This window comes from Equus asinus, chromosome 23 (genome assembly GCF_041296235.1).
Source record: "Equus asinus isolate D_3611 breed Donkey chromosome 23, EquAss-T2T_v2, whole genome shotgun sequence".
Lineage (NCBI taxonomy): Eukaryota > Metazoa > Chordata > Mammalia > Perissodactyla > Equidae > Equus > Equus asinus.
The window spans coordinates 53,746,718-53,764,993 of record NC_091812.1 but is presented as its reverse complement, the minus strand read 5'-3'; the positions used below and the strand labels follow the sequence as shown (position 1 = coordinate 53,764,993).

Here is an 18,276-nt window from a genome sequence, read left to right as displayed (position 1 = left end):
AGAAAATTGCTAAGGGTGATGCAAGACGTGAAGCTAGTGAAGTTCAAGGACTGCCCTGGGATGAATTTAACCTGTATGACAGGTGCAGAGCTGTCACTTTCAGACATCTTAAGAGAGAGATGGAGTTATTTTCAACGCCTTTCTCTCAGCCATTCGATTACAGAGGGGACGCCTAACGTCTCCAGAGTGAAACCAGCTGGCCCGGGGCTGAAGGAAAAGAAATCCTCTGCTCCGCCTGCTGGAGGGAGGGGATTAGGTGCTGAGCGCCTTGATTCGACATTTCCAAAAGCTTAGCCAAGGCCTTGCTGGACGCCAGGAGCAGCGCTGCCGGCTCAGCGCGCCTGCTTCTGGCGCATGCGCCCCAGGCCGCCTGGGCTGGCTCCCCCCCGCCCCTATCCTCGTGGGCTGTGACGTAGTCTGTGGGCCCGGCCTTCTCGCCAGTGGGTGGGAGGAGCCCGCGCCCGCCGCCCGGCCAGGGGCGGAGCCTAAGGGGGTGGGGAGAGACGGGCCCCGCCGCCCAGCTGGAAACGGATTCCTTCCCCGCCGGCTCCCCACTCCGCGCGAGCGTAGCTGGGCAGTGAGGCCGCTGCGACGCACCCGCATTCTGCGGTCGGAGCCGCTGCGCGCTCGGCTGCGGCCGCGCGAGGCGCCTTTGCCTGGGAGCGAGCCGGGAAAAGCCCGGCCAACCCACGGGCCGCTCGGCCCCTGCCCGGGCCCCCAAGCGCCGAAGGACGGCGAACGGGGACTGAGGCTGAGCTGAGCTCTCCCGGGGAGGGGCGAGCGCGCCAGGGCGAGGTGGGGAGGGAGGGAAGCGTCGCGAAGCTCACGTCCAGCGGTGGATTATCCGGGCCAGTTTGCGTCTTGGGGCTGCGAAATGCGCGAGGAGGACAAGGGCATGCTCGGTGGTGGCGGCGGCGATGCGGGCCTGGCCACTGCCGCGGCGCGGGGGCAAGTGGAGACGGTGCGGCAGCTCCTGGAAGCCGGTGCGGATCCCAACGGAGTCAACGGCTTCGGGAGGCGCCCGATCCAGGTAGCTGGGGCCCCGGGGCCTCGCCGGCAGGGGGCGCACGAACGCGGGGGCGCGGCCTCCGTGGGCCGCGGCTGGAACCTAGATCTCCACCGACCTAGACTGTGTCCCCCTTGCTGGAGATGTGAAGCCCAGGTGAAAAGCAGCTTTTCACCCACCAAAAGTCCTAAAGGGATTGAAAAACCGAGTACTTCAGTTTAGTTTTCTTTTTAATGGTGGAAAAAATATCAATATTCCCTCTCCCGTCTCACGATCAGAGATGCAAGGGATAGATTCATTTGGGGAGGAAAGGGGAAAAGAAGTTATTTGGGAAGGACTGTTTTGTCCGTCTTTCAACAAACAGCGATCAACTTTCAACGGCAGAGATAATTAAATTACAAATTATACAATCTGGATTGGATTTAAGGAATCGTACAAAATCATAGCACTTGAAAAATTTATGGTGACCTTTTAAGCTGCGATATGAAATTCTTTGTATTCTTTCCTCATAGAGACGAATTAAATACAAAGGAATAAGGCAGAATTCATTAACCACAGTGCTTAATTCCTTTTTTTGTTAGCAGTGTCTCTTCTGTGTTACATAAGAAAAAATATGCTTCTGTAGATTTTTATTTAATTATACTGAATGCTTGGATTACAAGAGCATTTCTGCAGCAACTGTTAGATCCTTTTTAAATGGCAAGGGGTCGTCAGAAATAATTGGCCTCTTCATTGCTAAAATCCATTATTCAATTGGTTTAACTATTAATCCTGCTTTGATTAGTACTAATATATTTTTTTAAATCCTTTAAAATCTAAAATAATGTTTTGTGCTTTACTGTTGACTATTATGGTCATATTTATTATTCATCTCACTATCACCTTCCAGAACCAAGCTATTGTTAAGGAAACCTGTTAATCGTGTAAATTTTAGAGAAAATATGTTCATTCCTTTTGACTTCTTAGAAAGTGTTATAAGAAATGAGGGATAGTTTAAAGCAGCAAAAATATTGTAAAGTAGTTCTTAAAGACCTCAAATTATATTAATAGTTGTAAAAAGAGGTTTTATTTATAGTTTTAACTTGCCATTTTTTGAGATATTAAGAACCACTTTTTTCCCCTCTTCTCTGTATGTAAAAATACCCTTTATATCACTAGTAGAAATATTTCATGCTTTTTAAGGGAGGAAATGGATGTTTTTAATATTCATGAAACAAAAAAGTGTACTTTCAATTACATGGTACATTTTAAAACATATAGACTCACAAAAACAAATGCTCCATTTTGGATACTTAGTTATCAAAAATTGTTTTATTGTTAAAATAAGAAAGTAAATGCTTGCATAATGTACATTTACACAAATGGATACTATAAGATTACTGCATTGCTAAGTTATGCATTGCTCTGATTGGACTGCTAACATCCAAGCTCTTTTTTATATAGTAAAATATTTACTATTTAAGATTATAAAATCCTAGCACATTATAAAATCCTGTACAATGTAAATATAGTCTTTATTTTATGTTAGATTAAATATATTATCTTCTAAGCTTTAGCCCTTATTTACCTTAACTTAAAATGTTAAAAATGGTAAACCATTCATTAAAAACAATTTGTTTTCATCATTTTATAAGACTGCATAACTTTACTTTTTCCCCTCTATCTCCAATTTTGGCTCAAATTGTGGACTAGATTCCATTTATGAGCACAGACATATTTAACAGTGAAAAGTAAAGTCTTCCACAGGAGATTTACTACGAGGACTAAACAAAGTCAACCTTATTTTAAACTTAGTTGTTTCTTATTTTCTCCCCTAAAGCATTGCTTTAACTTGTAAAAAATATATATCAACTGACTGCTTAATAAATATTTTTAAACCCAGATTATGGCTGGGGTAGGGGGAGAGGAAGGGAAATAATTTAAGACTTCAACAGCTTTTAAACTTAACTCTGCCATAAATCATTTAACAAAATAGATTCCCATGTTCTGGTGGAAATCAAAAAGAATTTTTTTCCCCACAACGACGATAAGCACTTTTATCATCAGCTCTTTCTTGTCTAGCACGTTTGAAAAAAGAAAATGGTACTCAGTGCTGAGTACAGAGAGTAACTGGCTGGCGGGGGGGGGGGGGAGTATTGCAAACAGAGCATAACTGAACTCCTGAGGCTGGGAAGCGCCTCGGCAAGAGGTGGAAGCTTCCTGAATAGGAGTTTCTTTGAAATGGCTCTACCTGTCCCTGCCCAGGCCTGCATCTCGAGGCCTGCACCCTCGTCCTCACCGCTCTCCTCTCCCCCGCAGGTCATGATGATGGGCAGCGTCCACGTGGCCGAGCTGCTACTGCTCCACGGCGCCGACCCCAACCGCGCGGACCCCGACACCCTCACCCGACCCGTGCACGACGCGGCCCGGGAGGGCTTCCTGGACACGCTGGTGGCGCTGCACCGGGCCGGGGCGCGGCTGGACGTGCGCGACGCCTGGGGCCGCCTGCCCGTGGACCTGGCTGAGGAGCGGGGCCACCGCGAGGTTGCCCGCTATCTGCGCGCGGCCGCGGGAGACTGATAGCGGGGACACCCAGCCGCCCACAAGGACCCTTCCTTTTCTTCCCCAGTTCCCCACCCCAACTTAGTTCAGTGAAGGCTGCAAACGTGGAGCGGCAGAAGCCTGAAAGCCTTCCAGGACGACTCACTCCCCGCGGGGAAGGAGGGGCAGACCGGGAATAAGTTGTTTGGGGTTTTTTTCTTTTTTCTTTTTTTTTTCTGGATCCCGCTGTCGACACTCACCGTGAAGCCAAACGCAGAGAGGTGAGGCAAATGGATTTCCAGCGAGATTTCGGAGAGGAATCTGAAGTTCCCAGGTGTCGTTTACTTTTCAGGGTTTTTCGGCAAAAAGCGGCATGGGAAGAGATCCTCGAACGACCCCGGGTACCTGCGGATCTTCCCAGGCAAGACGCTGGGGACCGAGTGGGAGGAGGCGGTGATTGGCGTTCGGGTGGGAGGCTGGTGATGCGTTCGCCCCAGTGACCTTGAAGGAGCTCCGGTAAGACCCCACTTCCGGCGTCAGGCTCTGAAGGCCAGGAGAACAAAGCTGAAGACGGAGGACCGGAGGACGCGGTGGATGCGGGCGTCAGGAGGCGCCCGACGCTTTACACGCCGTGCCGCGCTGCAAGTCACGTGCACAACCATACTTACTGGAAGCCCTAAGAGTCATGCCCAGCTCCACGGGATAGTGACGGGGAAGAGAGCATGCGGAAGCCGCCACGAATTTGCACCCATGTTTTAAAATGCCCGGATCAAGACGGTGCAGGACAGCTCTCGGAAAGGGGCTGGCGCTTGCTGTGCGTCATTCAGTCGAGGCGAGATTCGTGCGGCGTTTCTGCTACCAACACGCGGAATGAAGTGGTGGATTGTAGCGAGAGCAGCTGTAGCCGTTAACGGTAACGATTTGCTTCATCTCTATACGATAGGATACAGAAACCCCCCTGTGAATTGCCGCTTGAAAAGATTGCCTGATATTTTGTACTTCTAAGTTGTTCTTCAGTAACAGTCTTACTTAATGGGGAGACTTTAAATAACAAAGTAACTCATGGCCCGTGGTAAAGAGGTGAGGAACACCTACACCTCTTAAATGAAGCTATGGGATAGTGGCAACGACTAGATTACTTGCATCCTTAACCTATTTATTTCTTTGTTAAATTTTCTGTTTCCTTTACTAGAGTGTCTCAGGGGGTCAAACTATGAAATATTCCAAATGTCTTTTAGAAGATCAAAGCACTTACCCAGTAAATTATCTTGGGATATTTCCCAAAGAGTTGCTGAAAGAGTAGACTGAGTATAAAACTCTTGAAAATATATGACGGCTCATGGGATGTCTTAATATGTCTGACAAACTAAAGGTGCATTGCTTTGGAATTTAATTTCCAGTGTTGCTTCATTCATTACTGCATTGGAACAACTGATACTTCACTCCTTTAATAAAGAAAAAACAGAGATTGGACTCCAAAATGTGGGAAATGTGGTTTAATGTATGTCCATGGATTTACCACTCACTCCTGAGAGATATTAAAGATTCAGAGGGGTTCACTTATTTCACTCTTTGAAATAATTGTTGATAAGTGATACCAACAACAATTTATAAAAACTTCTTAGACTTGCCATAGAAAGATTTATACATGGTGTGTGTGAGAGAGACAGACAGAGACAAGGGAACAGAAAAAAAGAATTTGAGAGATTTAAAGAAGGGATTCCTTTGAGCTAAATAAACACATCTTTACTTCTCCATCACTTCTTTATTCTCCAAATGAATACATTACTGGGGAAGCTGAGTTAAGAATCAGAGCAGGGGCCAGCCTGGTGGCTAAGTGGTTAAGTTTGCGCGTACTGCTTTAGCGGCCTAGGGTATTGCCTGTTAGGATCCTGGGCACGGACCTAGAACCGCTCATCAAGCCATGCTGAGGTGGTGTCCCACCTAGCACAACCAGAGGGACCTACAACTATAATATACAACTATGTACTGGGGGGCTTTGGGGAGAAGAAGAAGGAAAAAAAGACAATTGGCAACAGATGTTAGCTCAAGTGCCAATCTTTAAAAAAAGGAATCAGAGAATATCTTATTGGAAAAAATATATAAACATTTATTGACACACAACTTGTGCCAAGCATGCTTTAAAATACGTTTGTTCATTTAACACTTAAAACAAACCTGTGAGATACATATTGCTTCCCAAATAAGGACAATGAGACAGAGAAATATCAAGTAACTTGTCAAAGGTCACAAGATATTCATTCCATGATTGTACAAAGTAAGTCTATCCGGCACCAAAGCTTAAGATTTTGTGTTGTTTTGTTTTCCCACTGCTCCATCCTGTTCTCCAAAATTATTAATGATAGGCATAAAGTCAAATACTTTGAAAAAGAAAAAGCAGTACACAAAGGTCTCCCTTGTAAGTTCCTAGGATACTTTTTCTTTCTATAGTATCTAATAAATCTGAACAGATTGTTTTAAATCTATTTTAAAATGTCAACAGTATGGAGAATAGCCCCAAAAGAAAAGCCTAAAAGACACTTTTGGAACAAAGGTAATGGAATCCCCACTTTCAAATTAAGCCATAAGGACAGAAAATACAATTCTAGTTATCACCTAAGCACCCGATCATTACTGACTATAAGAATAGTATTTTTAAAGTTTATATTGTTTTACAATTACTAAGAAGCATTCTGCATAAAAGAAGCCAATTGATCGTTTAAAATCTTCCATTTGATTTATGAAATCCCTTATTTTGTCCTCTACTTCCTAAGTTCCGAGACATTCAAATTTGTTAGTTGTATGAGGCTGAGTAATGAAAATAATCCCTTGAAATACATAATGCAACATGTGATTTCATTCCAAATTTAAAGAAATTGTGGAACCCAAAGACAAGCTGATATTACAGGAAACTAAAACAAGAAAATATGGTTGTGGATCTCACAGTACCATTTTACATTGTTTTTGTTTTATGAATATATATATACATATTCATATATGAACATATATATTGTGTGTATATATATATATATACACACACTAAAACATTATTGGAAATCAAGTACCACCTGGTTGCACTGAAATAGTAATTTATTAATGCATGTAAAAGTAATTCGGTTTTCAAAAGCCACCTGGTAGATGGGTTTGGCTGGTGTGTTTTATCAGCAGCACAAGTAGGTATACACTGTTAAATTTGTTAAAGACTCCACTTGGAAGGATACATGCAAACAAATGTAGCTCTACATCCACGAGCCCTGCTTCTGGCTCCATTGAGAAATTACAGAAAAATATGTTTGTTAATTTCTGTATCTAAATCTAAAATATTACCAAGGTTTGTACAAATCTTACTACCTGAGCTTCATTCCAAGATCTAGAAGTGAAATAAGTTCAGAATTCATTAATTTATTCATTTGGCCTCATTTTTATATTTCCTTTTTCAGCTGAATGGATGGATGAAGAAACAAGGATGATTTGCCATGAAAGCAAAATTTCTTTGAAGTTTCTTGTGCTCTAATGGCTAAAATTAGTAATTTCAGATCTAGGGAATGAAACAGATTCAAAAGGAGAGCTCATGATCCATAAAATTCCAAACAGCTTTGAGAAAGTGTTTACATAGGAATGCTTTTATCATATTTTATTTCTGTATTATGGCAAACACACTATGACTCCTGGCCCAAATAATTCATCTTATGAAGCTAGGTAACTGGCCTTTAGCAAATAAATACCACTAATTTAACTGACATTGAGATTCTATATTGCCCTTCCCTTATGGGAAATGTTAAAAACAAACTACTTGGGTGTTAATATCTAATAGTCAATAGCGATTTTTTTTTCACCACGTCTATAATTACCCCTCAGTTGTTTCAAAAAAGCAAAAGACATGCTTCTTTTCCTTTTATGCTTATCAGGGGCTGATTATTTTTATGGTAAAGTATAATCTTTCCCGTGTTCAAGACATTGTCACTCTACCAAAAGAAGAGCAAGTAGAATTAGTGATCAAGAAAAGTGAAAGAAACCATTGAAAGAAATCATCTTGTGGACTACCTTCCAAAGCAAATGCAAAGTACAAGAGGCATGCTTTCATGTTTATGTCAGCAGCTAATCGTAACCAAATTCTAACATGGTTAGTAGGTTTTCACTATTAACAAACTAGTTATTTTGTGAAAACTTGAACAGTAATTTTTAGGTGGATGTAATCTCACACTGTTCAATTACTAAGCTACAAATCAATACATAGAGATAGATTATTTTAATTTTAAAAGTTATTTGAAGGAGCAACAGTTGAATCACGTTACTTTCAATATCTCCTCCTCTTCCATTTATAACCCCAGGGGAGAGTCAGAATGGAGGAAGGAGAAATTAGGACTTGATTGGAAGATGCAAGACCTGGGTTCCAGTGTCGTTTCTTCAACTAATTCAATGTATGACTTACTAAGCCATGTAACTTTGATTAGCCTCAATGTTCCTCACCTATAAAAGGTGGACTAGATTACTTCTAAGTTGCCTACAATCACTGAAGTTTTATCCTTTTATGAGTTTGTTGCCCACGACTGTAGTGGAGTCTTATATTTTATTAGTAATAATTGTGCCATGGTATGTGCCAAGGAAAGATATAGAGAGGAATAGAGAGGAGACACACATTTTAAAATTCTGGAGCCCTAGAGGGGGAAATACCTTTATAAACACCACCTCCACCAGTTAGCTGAAAAATTACAGACAAGTTTGTGGGATCTAGGACAGAAAAGATGCTTTGCAAAATAACTAGTTTAATTTTAAGATCTTTCCCACGTCATCTTACCTCTGATTTTTCCTGTTCTTTTTTGCATTTCTCTCATGCCACTCAGAGCCAGTAGAAGAATTAGTTTCTTAAAGTGAGATAAGCAAGGAGATCCAGTAGATTTATAAAATAATGCTGAAGTAGGTGTTTACAAACTAATCTAAGTGCTTGGAAAGAAAAAGTGGGTTTTAAGTGAGCATATAACAAGGGACTCTGACCTAAATGGGGTTGGTGTAGGAGTTAAAACCAAAAGAAAAGGTCGAGGATATTAGAAGAAACAGAAAGTGCAAAGCGCAGAAAAGGCTAAAGCACACGGGAGAAGTCATAAGAAGATGAGTAACTCTCTGTAAACAATTGGCATGTACTTTACAGACCAATTTTTAAGGTTCTGTACTTTCTTGTTTGTTCTCATTAGATTCCCTGAACCTTTAAGTCCTTAAATTTTGCCTGGGTGATAGTAGGAACCAGCAGGTTAGGGAAGAGTTAGTTCTTTGTCACCTAAATATGTACATATCGGCCATTTGAGGGCAGAGAGTGAGAAGAAAAGAAAACAACAAAAGGAACAGAAGGAGGAGCAGCCTGGTAGTGGTTTGTGGAAGACGGGTCAATAGTTGAACAGAAATAATCAAATCAAACCAAACTGTGTATGGTGTACATGCTGATGGAATTTGAGAAATATTTACAGGCCCAAAATAATGGGAATCTGCTCCTTCCTCACTATCTTGATTTTCTATAACACTTTTCTCAAGTTCACCTATTACAAAGGGACGACTCCTTTCTTGCCTCCTGCATCCCCCACTTGGAAGATTTTAATATCATTCCTTGCATAAGGAAAAAAAGTACTTTGTTCATGGTAACAGTGACTTTTATATATCATCCCTTTATTAGTTATGTAATAAAGGAAAACTTACTTTGAAGCCAGTGCTGCTAATGAAACAATGTAACTGGTGTGAATTACATATTAAGCACAGTGATATAAATCAACCTGTACATCAAAACTGAGCACTCAACTCTGATTTACTAATTTGAAGTGTGAAAGAAATATAAACCAAAGATTTTGCTCTGGAAAAAAAAAACTATGAGAGATGTATGCAGATGATATGCTATTTCACAGCGATCTACATTATCCTGGAAGTTTATAAAGGAAGCCGAAACACCTATGAATCCTCTTGCCACTTAGAAGCCCCTGGTGGTAGACCTCCAGGAGATATATAGAGTCAGTGCTGGCACAGAAAATGTTTTACAACAGAGTTAAAGTCAAAACTTTAAGACCAATTACAGTAATTAAACTATGCCTCATTTCCCTTTCATATTTGGCCTCCTACCAAAATGTATAATCTTCTATTTATCTATCCTCTCATTCAAATAACCTGTTATGATAGGGTTGGTGCTACTTCCTTTGAACTCTTTCTGATGTGACCTCTGTGTTTCCATTTCACTTTAAGCAAACTCCCCTCTACCTTCTTATCCCTTCACAAATTTCGGTATCTCCTTGCCTTAGCTGAAAACTAGGTCTCCCTGAGAATCCCACTTCCTTCTGCACCAGATACTGGGTACTGGACTGTGAATACAGAGGGGGAGTCAGGCCCAGTAATGAGTGTCTGCTGTTTGAGTGGCTTTCAGCATAATTGTTATTCAGATCTCACTCATCTCTTAGTATGAATAATTGCATTTTGTTTTCTTTATCAGATTAAGCTGTAAATAACTTCTGTATGTTATTACATATTTTATTATATGTTTATAAGAAATAACATATAAACATAAAATAGTAAGCAATTTATTCTGTTCACAAACCCACAGATAGGTCAACAGATTATTGACAACACATGGAGTTCTCTTCTGAAGGGTGAGTGTTGGAAATATTTATACTCAATGGCTCCTCATTCCATCTGTAGGTTATGAGTTACTAAGCTCTATCACCTTTCCTAATGTACAGCAGTCCCCTTTCCAGTCCTCTGTGTCCCCTCTCAACATGCCACCTGGAGTTATAAACTATAACCTTGCCTAAAATATTTTCTCATCCTCTATTACTGTCTAATCTCTGGGCTGCCTTTGACACAGCAATTCCACTCCTATAACTTATATAAATATGCAAAGACACATACGTAAATATATGTATGGAAATATATATACTATATATGTAGTGTGTGTCTGTGGAAAGAAAGAAATGTGCATGTACATATACATATATAAAGATATATGTATCCTTTGACTCAGCAATTGCACTGCTATAACTCATATAAGTATGAAAAACATATATAAGTATATATACACACATCTATGTAAATATTAAAGATATAAAGAAACACATATATATACACACACATATAAGTATGGAAAGATTTTACACACACACACAAGGTGTCTGTTCATGTATGTGGAAGGAAAAAGCAAAGGAAAGGAAAAGCAGGACAGGAAAAAGGATGCAATTTACATGTTTGTCAACAGGAGACTGGTTTTAAAAAATTTTGGTTCATCCATAAAATACAAAACTATGCAGCCATAAAAATATGAAGTGCATATATATGTCCTGAAAATGGAAGTTGTCCAAGATCTGTTACTGATCAAACACAACACGTTGCAGAATAGCATGATCCCATTTACATTTTCGAAATGTGTGTGTTGGGGGAGGGGTGTTTACAATTATATGTATCCATATTTCTGGAAGGTTAAACATTTTTTAAAAAAGTGGTTACTCCTGGGTAGTGAGAATGGCGGGTAGGGAGATTTCAGAAGATTTTTACCTAATTCATTTATTTTCTGTACTGTTTGAAAGTAACCACCACAGAAATTTGAGGCCCCAAACCTAGAGATGCTAATTCTTAGACCTGAAATTGGTCAGCAAATCTAGATTTTAGAACATCCATGGGTGATTCTGATATGAAGCCAGGCTGAGAACCACTTCCCTATCTGTTGGTCTCAAATGACTGGTGGGGACAGCACGGTCATTATACAGACATAATATATACCTGGGGGTGAATGTCAAATAAAATGCCATTTAATTTTTCTTTATAAAGAGAATGAACTTAACTTCTTCTGTTTATGGTGGGATTTAAACAGATCTAGAGGCTCCTGAAATCATGGAATAGATCCATATGTGATAACTCTATCATATGCCCACATATGCCCATACAATTTTGTTAAATAGTGTAAAATTGCCTCCCAAAACAATTGCGCCAAGTTACAATACTGTGTAAGAGTGAGTTTCTTGACAACTTTGCCAAAGTTATCACTCTTTTTTATTTTTGCCACAACTATAGGTATATGTCATTGTTCTGTTACATTTCTTTACTAATGAGTAAAACTGAGTATCTTTTCATATATTTTTTGACTATTTGTATATCCTCTTCTATAAACTGCCCATTATTTTCTTTGCTCATTTTTCTACTGGGTTATCTTTTTACTCACTTATGTATTTATTTATATATTCTGGAACTTAACTTTTTGACATAAACGTTCAAATAATAGTTTTTAAATCTTGCTTATGATGTCTTTTGTCTTACATCTTTGGGGTTTTCAATTTGAGCGTGTACAATATTAACAAAGTTTCTCCTGGAATTTTGATAATCAAGAGTCACCTGCGGGAAAAAGCTAGTGTCCTGGGACATCGCGGGGCAGGAGAAGGTGGCACAAGACAAAGTATGTTAAGTGCCCTCTCCTATCTGCCTGTGGATAAATTTGCTGATCCAAAATAGAAAATCATTATCCTCCACTCAAAAACTCAGAGACATCTGCAGAGTCAGTTTTTTAGGCCACGGAAGAGAGCAAAGAAAAACTCCAACATTCAGTGATTCTCTCTCTGCACAGATGACCCACGGACGGCTCACACCTATCAACTCCAGCCTTTAGTGCAGCAGAAAGAGCACAGGGCCTGTAGTCCAAAGACCTTCGTGATGGTTCCAGCCCTGGCACTTGCGGGCCATAAAGTGTCCAAGATTTGAGCCCTTTGGGCCTCACTGTTCTTACCTGTAAAGTAGGGGTAGTAATCCCAGATTCAAAGGGCCACTGTGAGGATAAAATAAGTAACATAAGTGAAAGGGCATGCACATAATACTGCTCCATTCTTGATCATACACTTTTTGGAAGAGCACATAGCAAAAAGTCGCTTGGAATTCCAAAAGCCTTTGGAATGCCACAAATTAGTTGTTTTGCTACAGGTTCATCTGCATAATTATATTTTGCTTAGTCTAATATTAAAATTAGATAGAATTCCCCTGCATACCACAACTAACAAAACACAGGTGTTGGGCAGCAGGGGAAATCCAAGATGGAATTTAAAGTCTGAATTTTAAAATTTATCTTCATTGAATACAGAGCTGTCTGTATAATGATCTTATTCAGTGCTCTTACTCAAATGGCATTTCTCTGAAGTGGATGACTCCCCTTAGCTGCAGAACAAGTTTGGGTGGAGAGGAAATGGTTATTGGTTAAGCTATACAGGCCCAATAATACAGACAGATCCCCGGATTTAAACTTGGCTGGGAAACTGAGGCTCGGCAGACCCCTCAGGCATAATGGGATAATGTGATGTTTAATTTTATGTATCAACTTGGCTAGGCTATGGTACCCAATTGTTTGGTCAAACAGCAGTCTAGACCTTGCTGTGAAGGTATTTTTTTTTAAGTTATAATTAACATTTAAATCCACAACTTTGAATAAAGCAGATTATCCTCCATAATGAGTGTGGGCCTTATCCAATCAGTCGAAGGCCTTAAGCGAAAAGATTGAAGTTCCCCAAGGAAGAAGGAATTCTGTCTCCAGGCCGCCTTCGTACTCAAAACTACAACATCAACTCTTCCCTGCATCTCCAGCCTGCCTGCCTGTCTTGCAGATTTCAGATTTGCCACCCCCCACAATCAGGTAAGAAAATTCCTTACAATAAATCATACACACACACACATTCTATTGGTTCTGTTTCCCCGGAGACCTCTAATAATTTCAAGAGATGTGTAATACAGGTCTACTCACCCTCACCCACCATTATTTATTGCCACAGCTAATCACCTTGCCTGGGCCCAGGAAACCCTTCACTCTTCCATTCCCCCAGGGTCCTTAAACGATTCTATGCTGGAAGTGGGCAGCATTTTTCCTCCAGGATGCCTTCTTTGAACTGCCCACCCTCTAAAGGGCCCCTCCTCTACTGGCCATAAAATGAAATCCCTCGGTACAATCGTTCGTTTTTACTAGTCCATTGCTCCTATAAGGATTCTGTTAGGGGAGAGAGGGAGTCATCGGTGTAGTTCAGTACAGAGCAGGGTCTGGCTCCCAAGGAGTTTACATACCACTGTGAGAAACAAGTAAACAGTTTCATAAGATAATTTCTGTATGCTAAGTGCTATATATGTACAAACATCGTGATATGATGGCGCCTGAAAGAGGAAGTCTCTGAGTAGGGATCCCTGAGAAGAGACGTGAAGGAGAAGGAGCTAGCTTTGTGAAGAGCTAGAAAGAGCATGTATTCTAGGCAGAGGAGTGGCAAGCAGCCTCAGCACGGGGCACGATGTTCGGTAAACTCTGAGTGAATCCTACCAGGAGAGGAGGGGTGCATTTGTAAAGATCTAAGTACGTATTTAGAGTGCCTATTGAAAAGTGGTCCTAAGCCTCATTTCATCCAATCGCGAGTCATGTGATGCAGAAGTGGAAGAAGCCTGCCGCTAGACCTGGCCTCTCAGTGACAGTACCGGCGGCTGAGACAATCCCCGAGCCTCCCTTTCCTCCTCCAAGGAGTGAGGGTCTGGGTGTCGGATCGATAAGGCCGTTTCAGCTCTCCCGCTGTGGATCCACTTCTGCAGCTAGGCCACTAGGCCCGGGCACATGTGGAAGACGCCGCTGTGGGGCGGGCCACCTCTCGGGCTCCGAAGCCGGGCCTGGTCCCACATTCTCTTTTACACGCGCGGCTGTCCAGGCCGTGCCTCCAGCCCGCGAGGCGCTGGACCGATCGAGACTGCCCGCAGGCCCCGGAGGTGGGGACACTGGCTCAGTGCCGCCCGCCTGAAAGCGGCGTCCTGGGCTCGACTTCCCGCCTTCGGGGACCGGCGAGCCCGCGTCCGAGCTCCATCCAACCCGAGAGCCGGGACCCGCCAGACAGCGCTCTGGAACCGGGCTCCTCCATGTCCTCGGGCCGCCTCCGTGTCCTGGACTCACCCCTCCTTTATGTTGCTCCTTCCTTTCCTTCCCCCGCTTTTCCTGTTCTGAGTGGACCACGGCGGGGAAGGGGGAGGGAGGGTGTCCAGAAAGAAAGGATCAGTGATGTGGAAGAAAAGAGGGGGGAAGAGGAAAGAGAGGAGGTGGGGGGAGAGGGACCACGCTGCGAAGGCAGGCGGCGAGACGGAAGGGTGTCCGGACGCCGGGCCGGGAGGAGGCTGCGGCCGGCGGCCGGTGAACGCGGGGAGCAGCCGGTGGGGGCGGGGAGCGCCGCACAAGGACGAAAGAGGAAGAAGCGTTCAGATGCTCCGCGCGTCTCTTAAGTTAAAACCGAAAATAAAAACGGCCCGGGTGAGCGGACTGGATTCTAGGCCCAGCCCGGCGCCCTCGGCAACAGCGACAGCCGGGAGGGGAAGGGGCGCCCGCACCCCGCAGGGACCCCGGGGTTGGGGTTCGGCTCCGCCTACCTGATCAGGCGGCCGGCCCGCCGCTCCAGCGGCGCCAGCGCCACGCAGTGTCCAGATGTCGCGTCGGCCGCACGCAGCGGCTTCCCTTAATTTCGCCGGTCTCCCAAATGTAGAAGCGGAGCGGAGCGCCATTTCTTTCAAACTGAATGGCGGATAGAGCGACGAGATGACCTTGCTTTCCTTTTCCTTTTCTCTCTCTGGTTTGCAGCAGTGGAAGCCCCTCGGCGAGGGGCGTGAGAAATAAAGGCAGGGGTCCAGGGCAGCGGGGACGCGAGCGGGACTGGGAGCCGCCGGGCCGCGGCGGTTCCTGGTTTGGCCGTGTCAGGTGACGGATGTCGCGTGGGGGCGGGCTGCCTAGAGATGCGTTCCGGCGTTGTGTTCTCGGGCTGTCACGGCGTGAGGCGCCCGCGCGGAGGCTGAGAAGGCGGCGGGCGGGGGGAGGGAGCGCGTATCGGGCGGGAAAGAGGAGAGGAACCTTGGGCGCTAGCCGCCCGCGCGCGCGCCGCGCCCCCGCCCCCCCCACCCCCGGCGCTTCGGCCGGCCTTTCCCGCGCGCGCTGGGCGCTGAACGGTTCTGCGATCTGGGGAGGTAGGGGGCGGGCGGGCACGCGCAGGGGGCGCGGGGGCGCGCCTACGGGGCGGGGATGGGCGGGGGGCGGCGCGTGGGTCTCCTTTTGCGATCGGGGGGCGGGCGCGGCGCTGGCTACCACCGGTACCAAAAGGCGGCGCAGCGGCCGCGGAGCTCGGCGGAGGTGGCGGCGGCAAGAAATGGTGCGCGCCAGGTTCCTAGTGACCGTGCGAACTCCGCGCGCGTGGGGCCGGCCGCGAGAGAGGGTTTTCGTGGTGCGGATCGTGCGGCCGGCGGCGGAGTGCGCGGCGCCGAGCGTGCGGGCCCTTGCGGCCCTCGTGCTGATGCTACTGAGGAACCAGCGCAGAGCGCAGCAGCCGCATCCTGGAATACCAGGTATGAAAGGCCTCGACAAGTCCCGGGTGCAATCGTTCCTTGGATGGTTTTGTTTGGTGTGATTTAATATACAGATAAATCATCTTCCGGACGAGGTTATGAGGAGGAGGTTACCGGGCGGGGGGGTGCTGTGTATGGGGGGGGGCGTGTAGGCTCTTTCCCCCTTTCCCGCTTCGGGTTACAGTTACTCAGAGGTGCGATTCTCCCAATTTGTTGAGCCCGGACCCGCCTTCACACACCTCGTCAATCCGGTGAAACTTTGGGGGGGAACCTGGAGATTCTAAACCCACCGTAAAAGTCAGTCACTCCTGAATTTCCTGGGTGGGAGTCGGTAAACACACACACACACATACACACACACAAACACACTGTGAAATACACAAGGTGTATTTCTAGGGCACCTTATTCGCCCTGGAGGAAAGTGTTACTAACGGTCCTAGTTTTCTGGAGGCCGCGTTTTTCTCCCCAGCCTTCCTGCCGGGTATACCCTCCCTCCTTCCAGTGGTGGAGGACATGCGAGGGTGGAGGCTCGCACATGGTTTGACTTCTCGAAATAGTAACATTGATCCCAAGAACAGTAATTGTGACGAGGAGCTTTTGCAGTCAATAGAGAGATGGACTTTCACAGTGACTTGTTTCATAGTTTCTTATTTGGCAGCCACACATTGCAACTGCTCCGGACAAAGCTCATAAGTTTAGCTACAACTACAATGATGAGTCTGACAAGTCAAGACTGATCATATTTTAATCATCTCAGGCCACAATTAGCATTTTTTTAAATGAGGCCTACTTCTTAAAAACAAAATCCTAGATAGTTTTGTTCTCATATCAGATAAATCTTTACACCATTGGTGTAATTTCCTATGACCAGAATAATTGAAAAAATTTATATAGTTACAACGTGCAGCATCCTAATTAGAACTTGGATAATAAGTCTAAAAACAATTTAATGAGGCTTCATTTTGTGACCTTCCTTGTGGCTTCATTTCCCGGGGTATATACGTTTTGAAAAAGCAAAGGCCGGCGGAAGGGGAATTATTTTTTATTGTAATGGCAATAGGCTTTTTTACACATGAATACAAACTGTTATAACTACTGGTGTTTAGTTTCTATTCAGATTTTATTGGCGAAAATCTACAAACCATTTACAGAGTAAATACACATTTTCTGTTTCATATTATTATGAAAGTTCAATTTTTAAAAGAATTAGTAGAAGGAGCTTGTAAAAGATTTCATGGCGTGTTGCTGGACTTGATTTTAGTTCATTTTAAAACATTAACCAGATGCTGTTTTTTTTAATGGAGCTTTATTCATACTAGCAATCGTTTAGCTATTTTTTTGAGAATCGGAGTTGTTAATATTACTCTCTGTATAAAGCTATTTTATTTAAATTATTGGGCTGCTTCCAGAAATCTATAGTAACAAGGTAGAAATTTTTAACCTATTAAATACTATAATTATGTGTTTTCTATTTTAGGATTTATTCAATATAATATTGTGATTACTTTAAGGTAGAGAAAATATTCATTTTATAGTATATTTATTGTATAAAATGTCAAAAATATAAAACGGATAGGTTCATTGAAAGTAGGCATTTATTTCTTGTTATTTAGCTAGGAATTAATTTTCAGGAATCATGTGTAAAGTTATTTAAAAATGCATTGACCTTACAAAAAGCCCATTTTTCAGTAGTTATCTGAAGACAGAATATATAACTTGGATAGAATAGAATATGTCTTGATAATATGTGCAGTTCTCTAACTTCATATGTGAAATTATACACATATGTAAACATCTGGAAATATTAATTATAAATTATATTAATTATATATTTCACATCAATATATATTAAATCTATGCTTATGCTGACTTAAGAATACATGTGGATGGTAATTACGTTGGGACTCATACAATTCCTTGAGAGCCATAGTGCTGAAAAATAACTTGTATGGATTATTTAATATTAATGCAATATGTAAGGTGTTATTATTTTAACATATTTTTAAAGTTTCTGCAAATATGTTCATTATGACTTTCTGTTTTTATATGACTGGAAAATATATATAATAAAATTCCACATTGCTAGTTTCTTATCCACACGTGCCTGATGAATTACATTAATTGATTTGTTACTTCTATGTTAGTATGTTCACAAAAAGGTCACATTTTTATGAAATTAATATATTTATTGGTTTACTGCTGTTTGGGAACTCTTAGGGTTTTATTCCCCCTTTAACAGCATAGTGTCCCCTCAAGGTAAGCACTGTACAGTTAGCATAAATCATTATTCCTAATGTGTACATGATACCTAGCTTGTATTATGAAATCAAGATTTAATATTCATTTACTTCTTTGGGGGCTCTTGAATTTTGAAAAGTCCATTGTCATCCTAAGGTAGC

The 18,276-nt window shown here is 43.1% G+C and overlaps 2 protein-coding genes across 4 annotated transcripts in view; both read left to right on the top strand.

The window, feature by feature from the left end:
* The first annotated feature begins 292 nt into the window (after positions 1-292).
* CDKN2B (cyclin dependent kinase inhibitor 2B) lies at positions 293-5,007 on the top strand. The gene is made up of 2 exons (XM_014831253.3): positions 293-1,030; positions 3,305-5,007. Exons 1-2 carry the CDS (start codon positions 875-877, stop codon positions 3,563-3,565), a joined length of 417 nt encoding a protein of 138 aa, XP_014686739.1. The 5' UTR covers positions 293-874; the 3' UTR covers positions 3,566-5,007.
* A 5,007-nt stretch (positions 5,008-10,014) lies between these two features.
* Positions 10,015-18,276, top strand: part of LOC106824796 (cyclin-dependent kinase inhibitor 2A-like) — a 32,043-nt gene continuing 23,781 nt past the window's right edge. The window contains exons 1-2 of one of the 3 annotated variants that reach the window (XM_044756886.2): positions 10,015-10,149; positions 12,968-13,163. The gene's annotated coding sequence lies outside the window, so the exon portion shown is untranslated. Of the gene's footprint in view, positions 10,150-12,967; positions 13,164-15,360; positions 15,503-15,614; positions 15,878-18,276 lie in introns of those variants that run through there. The other 2 variants (XM_044756887.2, XM_044756885.2) reach the window with 2 other exon arrangements.